Source organism: Notolepis coatsorum (genome assembly GCF_963971535.1).
Source record: "Notolepis coatsorum genome assembly, chromosome: 7".
NCBI lineage: Eukaryota > Metazoa > Chordata > Actinopteri > Aulopiformes > Paralepididae > Notolepis > Notolepis coatsorum.
The window spans coordinates 33626239-33640500 of NC_140171.1; the positions used below are offsets into that span (position 1 = coordinate 33626239).

The 14262-nt window shown below is 46.4% G+C and overlaps 1 protein-coding gene across 5 annotated transcripts in view; it reads right to left on the reverse strand.

Annotated features, from left to right (window-relative positions):
- The window catches only part of tsc2 (TSC complex subunit 2), a 106138-nt gene that overhangs the window by 13795 nt on the left and 78081 nt on the right, over positions 1 to 14262 (reverse strand). For all 5 annotated transcript variants that reach the window (XM_084318883.1, XM_084318886.1, XM_084318885.1 and 2 more), the window contains 5 exons: positions 12262 to 12504; positions 11164 to 11412; positions 3757 to 3914; positions 2631 to 3229; positions 599 to 677 (listed from right to left, as the gene is read on the reverse strand). In XM_084318883.1, coding sequence (XP_084175009.1) covers positions 599 to 677; positions 2631 to 3229; positions 3757 to 3914; positions 11164 to 11412; positions 12262 to 12504 — 1328 coding nt within the window. The remainder of the gene's footprint in view (positions 1 to 598; positions 678 to 2630; positions 3230 to 3756; positions 3915 to 11163; positions 11413 to 12261; positions 12505 to 14262) is intronic.

Consider the following 14262-nt stretch of genomic DNA (forward strand, 5'->3'; position numbering starts at 1 on the left):
GGGGGGGAAACCCTGCATATATCGGTATCGGTTGATATCAGTATCGGAAATTAAGAGTTGGACAATATCGGTATAGGTAAAAAAGCCAATATCGAGCATTAACTTTAGTTCAATTCTACTAGTTATATGTAGTTTAAGAGTCCTACTAGCATTAACTTTAGGTAAATTCTACTAGTTATATGTAGTTTAAGAGTCCTACTAGCATTAACTTTAGTTAAATTCTACTAGTTATATGTAGTTTAAGAGTCCTACTAGCAATAACTTTAGGTAAATTCTACTAGTTAAATGTAGTTTAAGAGTCCTACTAGCATTAACTTTAGTTCAATTCTACTAGGTTATATGTAGTTTAAGAGTCCTACTAGCATTAACTTTAGTTCAATTCTACTAGGTTATATGTAGTTTAAGAGTCCTACTAGCATTAACTTTAGTTCAATTCTACTAGGTTATGTGTAGTTTGAGAATCCTTGTTGCTCTATCTGAAATTCTGGAGTTCTTTGTCTGCAAATTCCATGCAGGCATAACTAATGTACACAAGGTACATACATACTGTACACAGACACACGCTAGGTTAACGGCTGGGTTTACCAGGTAAACTCACCTGAGTTTTGGGCAGCAGCAGGGGTTTATTTGCCTCATTGCCAAAGAATGGAGAGTGGTAGAGCTGTAGGAACACAAAACTAGAGAGAGAGAGAGAGAGAGAGAGAGAGAGAGAGAGAGAAATTCATATACCTACACAATGAGAACAGTCAAGTGATTTAGTCATTGTACACAGCCTGATCTCACTTACATTATGTAAATAATAATTAATTGACCAGTGACCACAGGAAAAAGGTACATATTGTCTAAAGGGCCCAGACACACGTTATGTTATATCGCCATAAGTAATATATTGACATATTTACCAAAATGTACAATATGTACATAATACATTTATATTACAAATAAGTACATAATATTACATATTCAAAATATGTAACATTTTTACATTTTCTGAACATTTTTGAGCTACCCTGCTGGGGAATGAACACGAGGTGCTCACATGGTAGGCAGGTGCCTTTACACCAAGACTACCAAGACACACTTTTCTAATAGCCTCGCCCCCAAACCATAACCCACACTGTTACCTTAAACGAACCCTAACTTTATATCTTAACCATAACCATTAAAACAAACCATAATCATAGTATTGCTTCCATCAGGATGAGTCTAGTGGTGAGAGCACTTGCCCATGACCACAATCATTGTTGATTCGACTCCCAGTCACAGTGTTTGTTTTGGACTTTTGTCGATATGAAAGGTAAATATATTACTTACACAAGACCTAAATATATTACTTACACAAGACCTGAATATATTACTTATGGCTATAACACAACATACATTAGGGTTACCTTATGTACCTTCTTTCCTGTCGTCAATTAGTACTTTATTACAGGTCAGGGAGGAAACTCCACTCTTCCAAAACACCTCCTCATAGATGATATTCTAAAAGGAGTTATTCACACTAGAGGCATCCTATCATTAACATATGATAGAATTCTGACCAGTACAGAAATTATACGCCTAAACGCCAAGAACAAATGGGAGCGGGACCTGGAATGTACCTTTGATGAAGATGAATGGGAATCACTATGTGAGTCTGCACTATATTTTTCATATAACACTCGACATAAACGTATGCAATTTAACATTCTCCATAGAACCTATTTTACGCCGGAAAGACTTCACAGGATGAATGATGCTATCTCTGACCTTTGCCCTACAGTAGGTGCTCAACGGAAACAGGTAGCCTGCTCCACATGTTCTGGGAATGTAACAAACTGAGACCTTACTGGGGCTCAATTTGGGAGATTCTCGAAGAGGTCACAGGGTTTGAGATCCCATGTACACCTAAATTAGCATTATTAGGAGACATGTCTGACATTTCTCCAAATAAGAGAGGCAAGGTGCGGATCATTAAATTGGCCATGATTGCAGGGAACAAGTGTATTGCCATGCTGTGGAAGAGTGCTGAGTCCCCCCCCATGTCTATGTGGCTTAGTGAAATCTCTTTGTACATGGCATCAGAGAAAATAATGTTCAATCTTAAGAAAAAACCATGTCTCTTTGATAAATGCTGGGCTGGGTTTAGGCAATACTTAGAACAGATTACATAGTAGGTTGACGATGTAGGCTATTATTGAAGCTCCCTTTTGTCTTTCTGATGGGTATATATTGCAATGAATGATACTGTAAATGTTATTAGTTGCTCTTTGAAGAGAAAAGATGTAACGGTAGATATTTATTTGTTTGGTGTAGAAGTATGGGCACCTGTTAGACGGGTGTAACTGGGTTTACTAAATTCTCAAAATGTGTAAAAATTTGTTGAGGTCCTAGTCTGGGGGAGGGGAGGGGGGGTCTGGCCTAGAGTTTTTTTTTTTTTATATATATATTGATTTTTATTTTGTATCTATTTTTCTGTAACTCGGGGAGGGGGGGGGAGTTGGCAGCATTTCCTTTTGTATGGTTGTTGAACTGTTGAACTGATGCTGTAAAACTGAAAAAAAAAGAAAATACCAATAAACATATTGTTTAAAAAAATTTTTTTACTTTATTTACGTTTTCTGACATTATGTGAGTGTGCACGTTACCTAGGGCTAAGGCCGGCGAGCTTCTCTGTGGTGCTGACGGGGCGACTGTGGTACGAGTCCCTATCTGTCCTCCTCTCTCTCCTGGAGGAGGGGGCCGACACGGAGATGGTGTGTCCCCGGGGACGGTGGCCGCCGCCGGGGGAGAGGGGTCCGGAATGGGGGACCGGCGCCGGGAACTCCAACCTCATCCTGGCAGCACCGCCAGCCTGGGACAACGCTACTCCTGGGACCTCCCCACCTTGGCCCTGAGCTCCCTGTGCACTCACGTCGCCTCCTCGTCCTGCTTCCGCCCTCTCCGGCTGAGGCTGCTGGGGTTGGGCCTTGCCCTCCGAAGGTGCCCGGGGCCTCTGCACATCTCCTGCCCCGGCTCCCGGCTCTGCAGCCGCCACGGAGAAGGCTTCAGGTAGCGTCTGCAGCTCGGGGGACGAACTGGACTTGTTGAGTCCCTGGGGTTGAGGCTGACTACTCTGGAAGGGGAGCTCGGGCCCCTGGCTGCCCGGGGTAGAGGGCCCCAGCGTGGGCTGATCGATGGGGATGGCCCCCTCACTCACCTCCTCCAGGGTGGACTTGTCTTCATCCTGGCTGGAGGTGGAGGATGACTGGAACAGGGAGAGAGGAGGAGGATGGAATGATAAAAGAGGAGAGGAGTACGAGGGCAGTAAGGATAGATTTGTACGCAGAACGGGGACAGGGTTCGCTCTTCAACTGTTCATAATATTTTGTGAGAATGAACTGCTAACAAAGAGAATTCACACTGTGGCCATTTTGCTCTTAATATGTCACGATCAGGTTGGGATTTCTTTCAGAAATGGCCACTGCGTGATTATGGTCAATTACAAGTCTTGGGAACTGTTGGTAGTTGTGTTTTAGTCCAGAAGTGCAGAACTGCACATATCGAAATCCAGCAGATGTGAAATCTGCAATGAATACTTTGATTTGAACCAATCCCCCTGAGTTATATTTATGAATGAACATAATTTTTTAGTCTGCCTGACCTTGCAGAGTAACCAACCACAACACACATCTGCCTGTGGCCCCTCCCCCCTAACATGAATATACAGTATATTATAATACCGGTCCCTAAGACGTACATCTCGTCCTTTGTCCTCTCTTGGCCACTACTTACCCTGCTGAGAGTTCCGGGAGGCGGGGTCTTGGTGAACTTGTCAGCGGACATGAAGATAGGTTCAGAGGGCAGAGCCTCAAACTCCTCCCCCTCTGGCCAATCAGAGGGAGAGTCTGCAGTGGTGACCCCTGACCCTTCCTCCAGCACCACCACAGAGTCTACAGCAGGACAGAGCAGCAAGCAGGTATAGCAAGTACAGTAGATACACACACACGCAGACACACACAGCTTTATATCTAGTAACCTACACAAGCACACACATGCTCACACTCGCACACACGTCACACACAGACAAATACAAGAAAAACACACATTTGATTGAAAGACAAAAACTCCACGAAACAAAAACATCGGCATCAGTCATTTCCAGTCCCCCACACAGACTTTGGTCTACCGGGACACACAAGAAAGGAGGAGGGGGTGGGGAAACCTCTCAAATCTAGTGATGGACATTGTATTAGCAGACAGAAATCACACACAGTATGATGAAACAGAATCAGATGCAGACTTGATCAGCTGCGATCAAACCGATTCAGAGACCGGAAGCGTAATGAACACAGAATCGGCCAATCACTCTAAATGAACACACACACGCACACACACACACCATGACCCAAATCCAACCTACAAACAACAGTTGGGAGACAGATGACACTAGACAGATCAATGGGACAGGAGCAGGCAGCGTCTATCCATCACTGGTTTATCTAGCAGCAGGAGCTACCATCTATCGAATTTCCATTACAAAACACATGCATCTGTTGAGCCGTGTGGTTATCTGGGTCTAAGCAGCTAAGGCAACAGTAGCCCAGACCAACCCTTGTTCCTCACTCTCCCACAGAAACCTGCTAATAGTCTTTTATACATTTTAATGTCAGATATTTATCATAATCAATATGAAATCAATTACAACCTTTTTCATAGATTTGACAGAAATCTATTCAAAATGTTCCAGCAGGTTCTAATATCAATTCTCTGCTCATTTTCTTCCTCCAGGAGAAAGGATCAAGCAACCCCCCTGTGAGCTCACCTCTTAAGCTTTCTGGGAACAGGGGGAGGGGAAGGGGAGGAGACAGGGGGAGGGACGACCAGGTGAGGGGTGTAAGGGGGAGGGGAAGGGGAGGAGACAGGGGGAGGGACGACCAGGTGAGGGGTGTAAGGGGGAGAGGAAGGGGAGGAGACAGGGGGGGAGGGGAACAGGGGGAGAGGAAGGGGAGGAGACAGGGGGAATGGGAAGGGACGACCAGGTGAGGGGTGTAAGGGGGAGAGGAAGGGGAGGAGACAGGGGGAGGGGGAGGGACGACCAGGTGAGGGGTGTAAGGGGTAGAGGATGGGGAGGAGACAGGGGGAGGGGGGAGAGGCGACCAGGTGAGGGGTGTAAGGGGTAGAGGATGGGGAGGAGACAGGGGGGAGAGGCGACCAGGTGAGGGGTGTAAGGGGTAGAGGTCGAGGATGGGGAGGAGACGAGGGGGAGGGACGACCAGGTGAGGGGTGTAAGGGGGAGAGGAAGGGGAGGAGACAGAAGGGAGGGGGAGGGACGACCAGGTGAGGGGTGTAAGGGGGGCGTCTATACTTCCCACAAGCAAGTTGTCCTTCCACGATGCTCTGATTGGCCACTGACCTACGGTTCATGCGTTTTGCGAATCTGATTGGCCACTGACGTTTCTGGTCATGTGACATGTGCGCCCAATCGCATGACGAGCAGTGTCTTAGCCCATTTCCGCGTCGAACAGCCTGCAAACGACCTAACGCCTAGTTTATCACTGGTTAAGCTTAGGCGACTCTTTCGCAGTTGGTTAAGGTTAGAGTTTGGAATCAGGGCTGGCGTTCTATCGCCATGCTCTAAGACAAACTCTAACCATAACCAACTTCGAAAGAGCGCCTAAGCTTAACCGTCCAAAGAACTTGCCGTCACACGATTGGGCTCACATGTCACATGACCAGAAACGTGCGTGGCCAATCAGAGCAACGCGGAAGGACAACTTGCTTGTGGGAAGTATAGACGCGTAAGGGGGAGAGGAAGGGGAGGAGACAGAGGTGAGGGGGAGGGACGACCAGGTGAGGGGTGTAAGGGGGAGAGGAAGGGGGTTAAAGGCACAGGACAAATTCCTGGTGTATGTAAAATGTGAGAGATTCTACTTCCACTTCTACTACGTTATATTCAAAAGGAAGATAATCAAAGTCAGCCCTACAGGCTTCTTTGAAATTGAGGCGCCTGCCTGGGGAAAAAAACAGTGGTTCTGATGCGTTATCTCCCCAAACGTGGCTGCTAATAAAGTGAGGACATTTTACTTGAATGAGGTCTGGGCTTTTCTGTTGACATCAGAAGGCCGTAGGTTAACCAGGAAGAACGTTCAGGAACACAGAAGTTAGAGGAAACAAAGGGGTTAGAAAGGAAAATTAACATCAACTTCAGTCAAAAATCAATAATGAACCGGATCAGATTGGTTCATCCTTTGTCAGTCACCTAGATCAGTGCTACGATTGGCTGTTGGTTTGATTGACAGAACATCTCCAAAAGCGGCGGTAGTTGAAGGCCCTCCCTCCAGTGTTAATATAACATTGATAGGGGAAGCAAAAATGCAGTAGTACATTTTCCTTCAATTGCACAATATTGTGAGCATAAAATGGAGGAAACGCTGTGCCTCAGGCCGTCCTCCTCGACTAGGATATTCTTAGTCGACTCATAGACAAGGATTCCGTTGCTAATCAATTGACTGATCAAAAAATATATACAAATTTGAGATTCCCATGCGCAATAACGCAAAAGCACTTCTTTAAATCTCATACTCACCTGAAATGTGCTCGACATTTTCCAGGAAATATCATTCAGTATGGACAAAAACAACTAATCGACTAATAAGGGACCAAATCTACAGATGAATCAACTACAACCACAGCAACTTTCCACAGGAACTAGGAACCTTTTGAGGAACTCAGTACATTTCCACCGCAGGGGCCAGGGTCTAAATTAAGTTCTGGGGACAATATTTTACCCCCAAAAAGATCCCTGGGAGTAGGTACCAAAAGTACAGGAACTATGGGGATGGGGGGTTTTACCGTAATCTCATCAATCAAGAAATGGATACTTCAAACCTAATGTTAGTTCTATGCGTGAAACTTGTATTAGAAGTTGATGAAAGTGATCTATGTACGAAAGGATAATTTTTTGTTACAACATTGTGTAAGCCAAGCAGGGTTGTGACTATGGGTGAAGTATTTCCTAAAAGCAGTGTTGATAGGGATAAAATAGGATAAGACTAACACCTGGCATCACTTACATTGCATAGCACAGTGGTTCCCAACGTGTGGGGCGCGACCCCCTAGTGGGGCGCGGAGGTACTGCAGGTGGGGCACAAAAATGCATGAGGAATTTGTGAGAGGAATCAAACTAAATTGGAGAAGTTTCTGGTAACAGCTAAAAGACAAGGCGGAGCCCACAAGTACCCCAGCTACAACTTATGAGAGTGGCAATCTCAAAACAACTACAACGCTTTGAGAAGATTTGCAAGGGAAAGCAAGCACACACAAGTCACTGAATGTAGGCTAGAATGGGAATATGATTTGATTAATATATTATTTAAGTTACTATTATTTTAATTTAATGAAATATACTACTCGTGGAACTAGCCTAATGTAGGCCTACAAATACATTTTGAATTAGGCCTAATTATTTCACAGTGGCACAGGATCATTTGCCAAGCTTTTGTTCATTTTCAAATAAAACGAATTGTGTCTTTGTGTCTTGTTATGTTAATCTTGTCTTGTTAGTAGTATAGGAAATGGCATGTTTGTAGCCTAAAATTTATTCACAGCGGAACTTCCAAAGTATGCTCATCAACTGCTGTATTGTACAAGAGAATAGATGTACGCTACACTGGGAGTCTGTTGAGAGGGAGGGGGGAGGGGGCACACATGTGACAGACGATACCTGCCCAGGAAATGCTCCTGTGCAGCCTGCCGGGGGCTGGGGGGCCTGGGGGGTCAGAGCCCAGACCCAGAGACCAGAGAGAGCCGCCCACTGCAGGCAGGGAGCCAATGGGAGGAGGAGGCCCATGCCGCCAAACAACACACCGCAGCCAATCACAAACCAGCGTGGTGGTGAGGATGGGGAAAAAACATGAAAATAAACCAATCAGAAGAAGAAGAAAAAAAATAAAAATAAAACAACCCAATCAGAAGAGTAATCAAAATAATTACAAAAATAATTAAAACAGATAAAAGTGAATTGACAATGAGAAAATAATTAAGGATGAGTTCACAATGGAATTAAATATAGATGTCTAGATGTCAAGATGAGAAGCTGAGGTAGGAAACCCCCTGGGCAATGCAAGAGACACCAGAGAAACCTCAGAACTGCACAGGGCAAACCGAATAATTATAAAAAAAAATTAAAATGTTGCATGTTCTCCCCATGTCCGCAAGGGTTTCATGTCCAGAGAAAGAGATAAACCCAATGGGAAAACATTCAGAACAGATCTCTAATGCCGTCGCGTCCCTAGGTCCCCGGCCGCGGCCCATGCCGCAACCCATGTCTGCTCCCGGCTGCCCTTGGGGGGAGGGGGACGACGGGATGGGAAAAGTGCAGAGAGACATTTCATCGGCGACTCAGTGCATGTGTGTGTGTGTTCCTGTGGGTCGCCCATCTCGCATGTGTGCGTGTTAATCTGCATGACAATTAAAGACTTCTTCAATGAACCAGGGTATTAGCAGGCCCTTACTGTACAGGTTCAGATGAGACATTTTTTGATACAAAGCCAATGGAAGGAGGCGACACGAGTGAGAAGGACAAGGCTTTGCTCCTGGTGCTTAAGTGTGAAGAGGCAGTTGCTCCGCTGGAAAATGAAATCAACTCAAGCGACAAATCCGCCTGCTGCTATAATGCAAACATGGGCATAGTCCTCACAAGGGATATGAAATAAGACTGCTGTGAAAGCTCTGCCATCTATAACTGAGTAGCTCAGACGAAGAACCATAGGACTCAAGGTTTTCAGAGGTATAATGTTAACGTTATAATCTGACAACGGTAAGTTAAGAGTATTGCGTTCATTCATAGTTAAAGACGGTTAAGAGGTATATATCGCATTCACACTCCGCAAAGTGATTGGGATTGACCTCAGACCTGCAAATGCACATTATGGTTCCTCAGTGCAGGGGTTCAAATATTGAACAGGTTACATTTAGGAAATGGTCCAGTTCATGAAACCGCTGTCTTCGCACCAGTGGCGCTTGTTCCAAGTCAAGCGGTGAAAACCATGCGGGTGAAGCAAGACAAAATATTTCACAACACGTCTGAAAGCACCACTGGGGCGAGGAGTCAGTCAGTCAGTCAGTCAGTCAGTCAGTCGGGAAGGGGGAGAGGAGGGAGGGAGTGGAGAGCATTTCATGCGTAAAATTACATTTCCTCAGTCCAGCATTTCCAATTGTGTTGTGAAAATCCAATTTATTTTCTCTTGATAATGATGTGTTGGAGGAAGGAGGTGTGGGGGGGTACATGTAGGGGATTAACTGTACTGGTAATTGATGAGTCCACTACAATACTGCCTGTCCATGAGCTCTTCAATGCCACACTCACCCATACTGCTGTAGCTTTAAGCATCTTAACTCATTCAGCGCCAGTCACGATGATAGTCAGGTTCATTGGGAATGGTCTAGTTTCTTTTCTGGGACAATCCAAGCCGTGCGGGTGTGGTTTAAATACTCAGGTGAGGTAGGCAGATACACCGATGCATCTGCGAGGCTCCCCCCCCCCTCAATATGCAATGCTGTTGAACGTGGCACGGACCTCCGTGCCCAGTACTTCAATGGCGATGATAATTGAATTATTTCTTTTGCATTACATCAGATACAAGGTAAGAACACTATATATAAATTTGATCGTTGATCTGATATGTCTTTCTACCGTGATCGCGGCTGTGTGTGTGTGTGGCTATGTGCCGTTGAGTTTGAGGAGGCTGCGGCGGAGCCCCGCGGTCCAATGCTCTTTTCATGTATGCACGAGGAAGGATAATAATGATAATCTAGCGTTGATTTCAGGAAGATACGATAATCAGGTGAAAAATTACAACGTGTTTAGTGTATTTCACTAAAACGCTATTATCCGTCTTTCTCTGGAATTACTCAGGCACCCAAAGTTATACTCATTCAAAAGGCTATAAAACGGAAATGTACAGATGAAAAAACAATCAGTTTTGTACATGTTGACTGGATGCAACCAACTGATAATCGACGGGTGTATTAGACCCATAGTTATACTTTTTTTTTTGATCCACTTTTTCTCCCATTTTCTATATTTTCCCCCATCCCAATTTCGTATCATCCAATTCAACCCTCCCCTGTCACGAACGCTGTTTCTTGCCTCCCACAAGCCGGCTGCAGTGAGGACTAAGTCATACATAGCACAAGTCCCCTCCGGTACTTGAGGTAACAGCAGTCGCATCTTTTCACCTGCGCAGCTCGACCTCTCAGTGTCGAGGAGTAACGCGTGGGAGGCTCACGCTGCCCCCGACACTTCCTGATTCTACTGCGCAGGCGCACCAACCGACTTGTAGGAGTCGCTTGTTCACAACGTTCGATCCCCACCCTTCAGTTTTTCCCTCCCCGTAATACGGCCAATGTGTATTACTGCGGACGACCAGCCAAACTGAAAAACAATGTGGAGAGCTGGATTCGAACACGCGAATCCTAGCGTCTCCACACTGGTGGCGAGTGCCTTAGACCACTACACCACCTAGCCGCCCTACCCATAGTTATACTTTAAGGACTCGCAAATCTCGCAGTCCCCCCATTGACTTACAGCGGTGGCGCACTAGCGCCATCTTGTGGAATAACCGGTGGCGCTGAATGAGTTAAAAGGTGCTGTCCTGTAAGTGGTATTTTTTTTTTTACAGCGGAGGTACTGGGAGACCATGTTACTGACCAAACACTCTATATCAATGATGGCTGTCAGAATGTAGAGCTATACAATTATTATTATTATAATTTTTTTTTAAATGTAAGACAATTATTTAAACAAGCTTATTTAAACAGAAAATACCACTTTAAGCATCTATACTGTTGAACAAACATCTCACCTGTATGGACTTACTGAAATAGCACCTACCAACCCACACACACACAAACCATGAAAATACACACACACACACACACACACACACACACACACACACACACACACACACACACACACACACACACACACACACACACACACACACACACACACACACACACACACACACACACACACACACACACACACACACACACACACACACACACACACACACACACACACACACACACACACACACACACACACACACACTACCCTCTTTCTCTCTCCCACCCTCTGTCCTTCAACCCGGCCACCTCCACCCCCTGTCCCCTCCGAACCCCCGTACGCACCAGTGTTGGACCGCTGGATGAGGTTGGCCCTCCCTGCTGCGGTGCTGTGTTTCTGGGATGATTGTTCAGAGACAGGGGCCGGAGCAGGGGCAGCTGTGCTGGCAGGGGCGCTAGCCGTCTGTCCGGGGGCCTCCTTCACCCCCTCCATGGCCATGAGGACGCTGGATAGCTCCTGCAAGGGCATGTTGCCCAGCTCGGAGGAGAATGGACTGGGCGGGTTCTCCAGACACATCAGCCAGCTGGTGTTGCCTGCACAGAGACACAAGCTAGGGGTTGTTGTTTCTTCCTGCACAGAGACACAAGCTAGGGGTTGTTGTTTCTTTGTTTGATTTTTATTTGTTACTTTCGAAGTGCAAGTTTTGGTACTTCAGATTCGATATTCGTTCTAAAACTATGCAAATTGGACAAAGCATTCACAAGTAACAGAAGAGGCCAGACCCATGCATGTGCCATAAATGGTTCAAGAATAGCTTTAAATTTACTTTGGGTATGCAATCGACAGATGTTTTATGCTAAATTTGCAGGACTGTTAAGAGGCTAAATAAAGGAGTAAAATTTAAAGGGGAACTATTTTACTATTTCTTTCACTATTTGGGCACTTTTACACAATTCCTGTGAGTCTATGGAACACCTCTGTAATATATATATTTTTTTTATTCATTGTTTTGTATTTCTAATCAAGTCCTCAAAAACAGCATTTTTCTACCTCAAGATTTCGAGCTGTTTTGCAGCCGCAGCTGCAGGTGCCACCTAAACCACTGTGTGGCTTTACATTCGCCTGAACATTAACATGCAGCAGCGACTATGTGACATCACATATAGGCACATTTTCAAACGACTCAGTTCAGTGAGGGTGAATATTGTGAGAGGAGAATTGGAAGAATGCGCCAATATGAGAATTTTGAGACATAGATCATATTAATATAAGTTCACATAGCTAGGAAACAATGCTAAACACTCAAAAAGGCAATTTATAAGATAGTTCCCCTTTAAGTAAAGATACATATCATTCACTTGCAGCAAACTCGACGATGCTGCAAGGCTCTGACCTCCTGTGTGTGCGTGCGTGTGTGTGTGTGTGTGTGTGTGTGCATCTACCTGAAGGTCTGCGTATGAAGATCTCGGCCCATCCCTGTGTGAGCATGGGGACAAACTCGGCCAGGCTGGGATTGTCTCGGAGTGGCGGCGGAGCGGAGGGGGTGGGGGAGGGGGAGACAGGGGGACCCAGGCCATCCAAGTTTGAACCGGAGGAGGGAGAGAGGGGGGCGCCTAACTCCCCCTCAGAGGGAGAGACCAGTGGGCTGAGACTTGGTGCCGGACCTGCACGCAGGGCATGGCCACCTAGAATAAAGAGAGGGAGAGATAGAGGGGGGAGACAGAGAGACAGAGAGAAAGAGAAAATAAAGAGACATTATTGTCATTATTACTTGACATAGAGCAGACTACAGTTACCTGACAGACTATTATTACCTGGCATAGAGCAGATGATTATTACCTGGCATAGAGCAGACTAGTATTACAGTACCTGCTATAGAGCAGACTATTCTTACTTAACATAGAGCAGACTGTTATTACCGGACAAGGCTGACATAGAGCAGACTATTATTACCCGACATAGAGAAGACTATTATTACCTGGCAAAGAGCAGACTATTATTACCTGACATAGAGAAGACTGTTATTACCTGACATAGAGCAGACTGTTATTACCTGACATAGAGCAGACTGTTATTACCTGACAGATAAAACAAGTATTGCCTGACAGAGAAAACAAGTATTGCCTGACAGAGAAAACAAATATTGCCTGACAGAGAAAACGATAGGTTATGTAGATAACCTAGTTATATTAGTATAGGCTAAGCTCCCGCTCTGAGCCTTACGAGATACTCTATATCGCCTGTGATACCTAATGTATCTCCCACGAACAAAAACACATGCACCCCACCTGTATGGGGCCCCGCCCCTTATGGTGGCACCACCCATATAATCATGACTCTGGTCATGACACACCCTTCCTCGCCAAAAACCCGTCCCAGGAAAAGATCCCTCAAGAGGGAACTCAGGGCGCGCAGAGCGGGAGCTTAGCCTATACTAATATAACTAGGTTATCTACATAACCTATCGTTATATTTCGTATGGCATCGCTCCCGCTCTGAGCCTTACGAGATAATGGGGAAGAGCGGGTGCGAGACCCGACAGATGTACCCCCTGAGGACCCGTAAGCCCACATCAAGGGGTGCGGGGAGCCCCGTCACCCCATCCTTCCTAACGAAGGGGGGGCGCAGTCAACTCCACCTGAATGCGAACAAGAGGGAGCCAGAACCCCTTGAACACACCGTACAGGCGGAACCACGTGTGACTCAACACACTGCGGCCCATACCCATACACTCCCGCTACCCGACCAAAGGACGGGAAGCAGGAAAGGCCACAGACCCCAGAACCGCCTGGGAGACAGAACCCCCGGTCATGTCCATGAGGTAAAACCTTACAAAGGAGCCCGGGGAGGACCATGAAGCTGCAGCACAGATGTCCTCCACCGAGGCCCCACCCAGGAGAGCGGCAGAGGCAGCCACCCCACGAGTGGAGTGCGCCCTGACGCCCCCAGGGGGATCCTGCCCAGCCAGCGTGTAGCAGAGGGTAACACCCTCGCACAACCAATGGGACAGGCGCTGCTCCGACAGTGCCTTACCAGCACGAGCCCCACCGTAACAGACAAAAAGCTGGTCGGTAACCCTGAAATCCTGAGTACGGCTGAGGTAAATCCCCAAGCACGGACTGGACATGACAGGTGAAGGCCCGCATCTAACTCACCAGTGTGAGGAGGAGGACGAAACGCCTGAACCACAATATCCCGGGAGCGGAAGGAACTCCGGATATTCTCAGGCACGAAAGCAGGATTAGGTCGCAGAGTGACACCGCAATCGGTCCGAAAAGACAGGCACTCTGGACGTACCGAGAGAGCACAGAGCTCACCTACGCGTTTAGCGGAAGTGACAGCCAGAAGGAACGCGGTCCTGAAGGACAGCTGTCCCAACGGCGCCCGCTCGAGCGGCTCAAACGGGGCCAAGGACAACCGACCGAGGACCAATTGAAGATCCC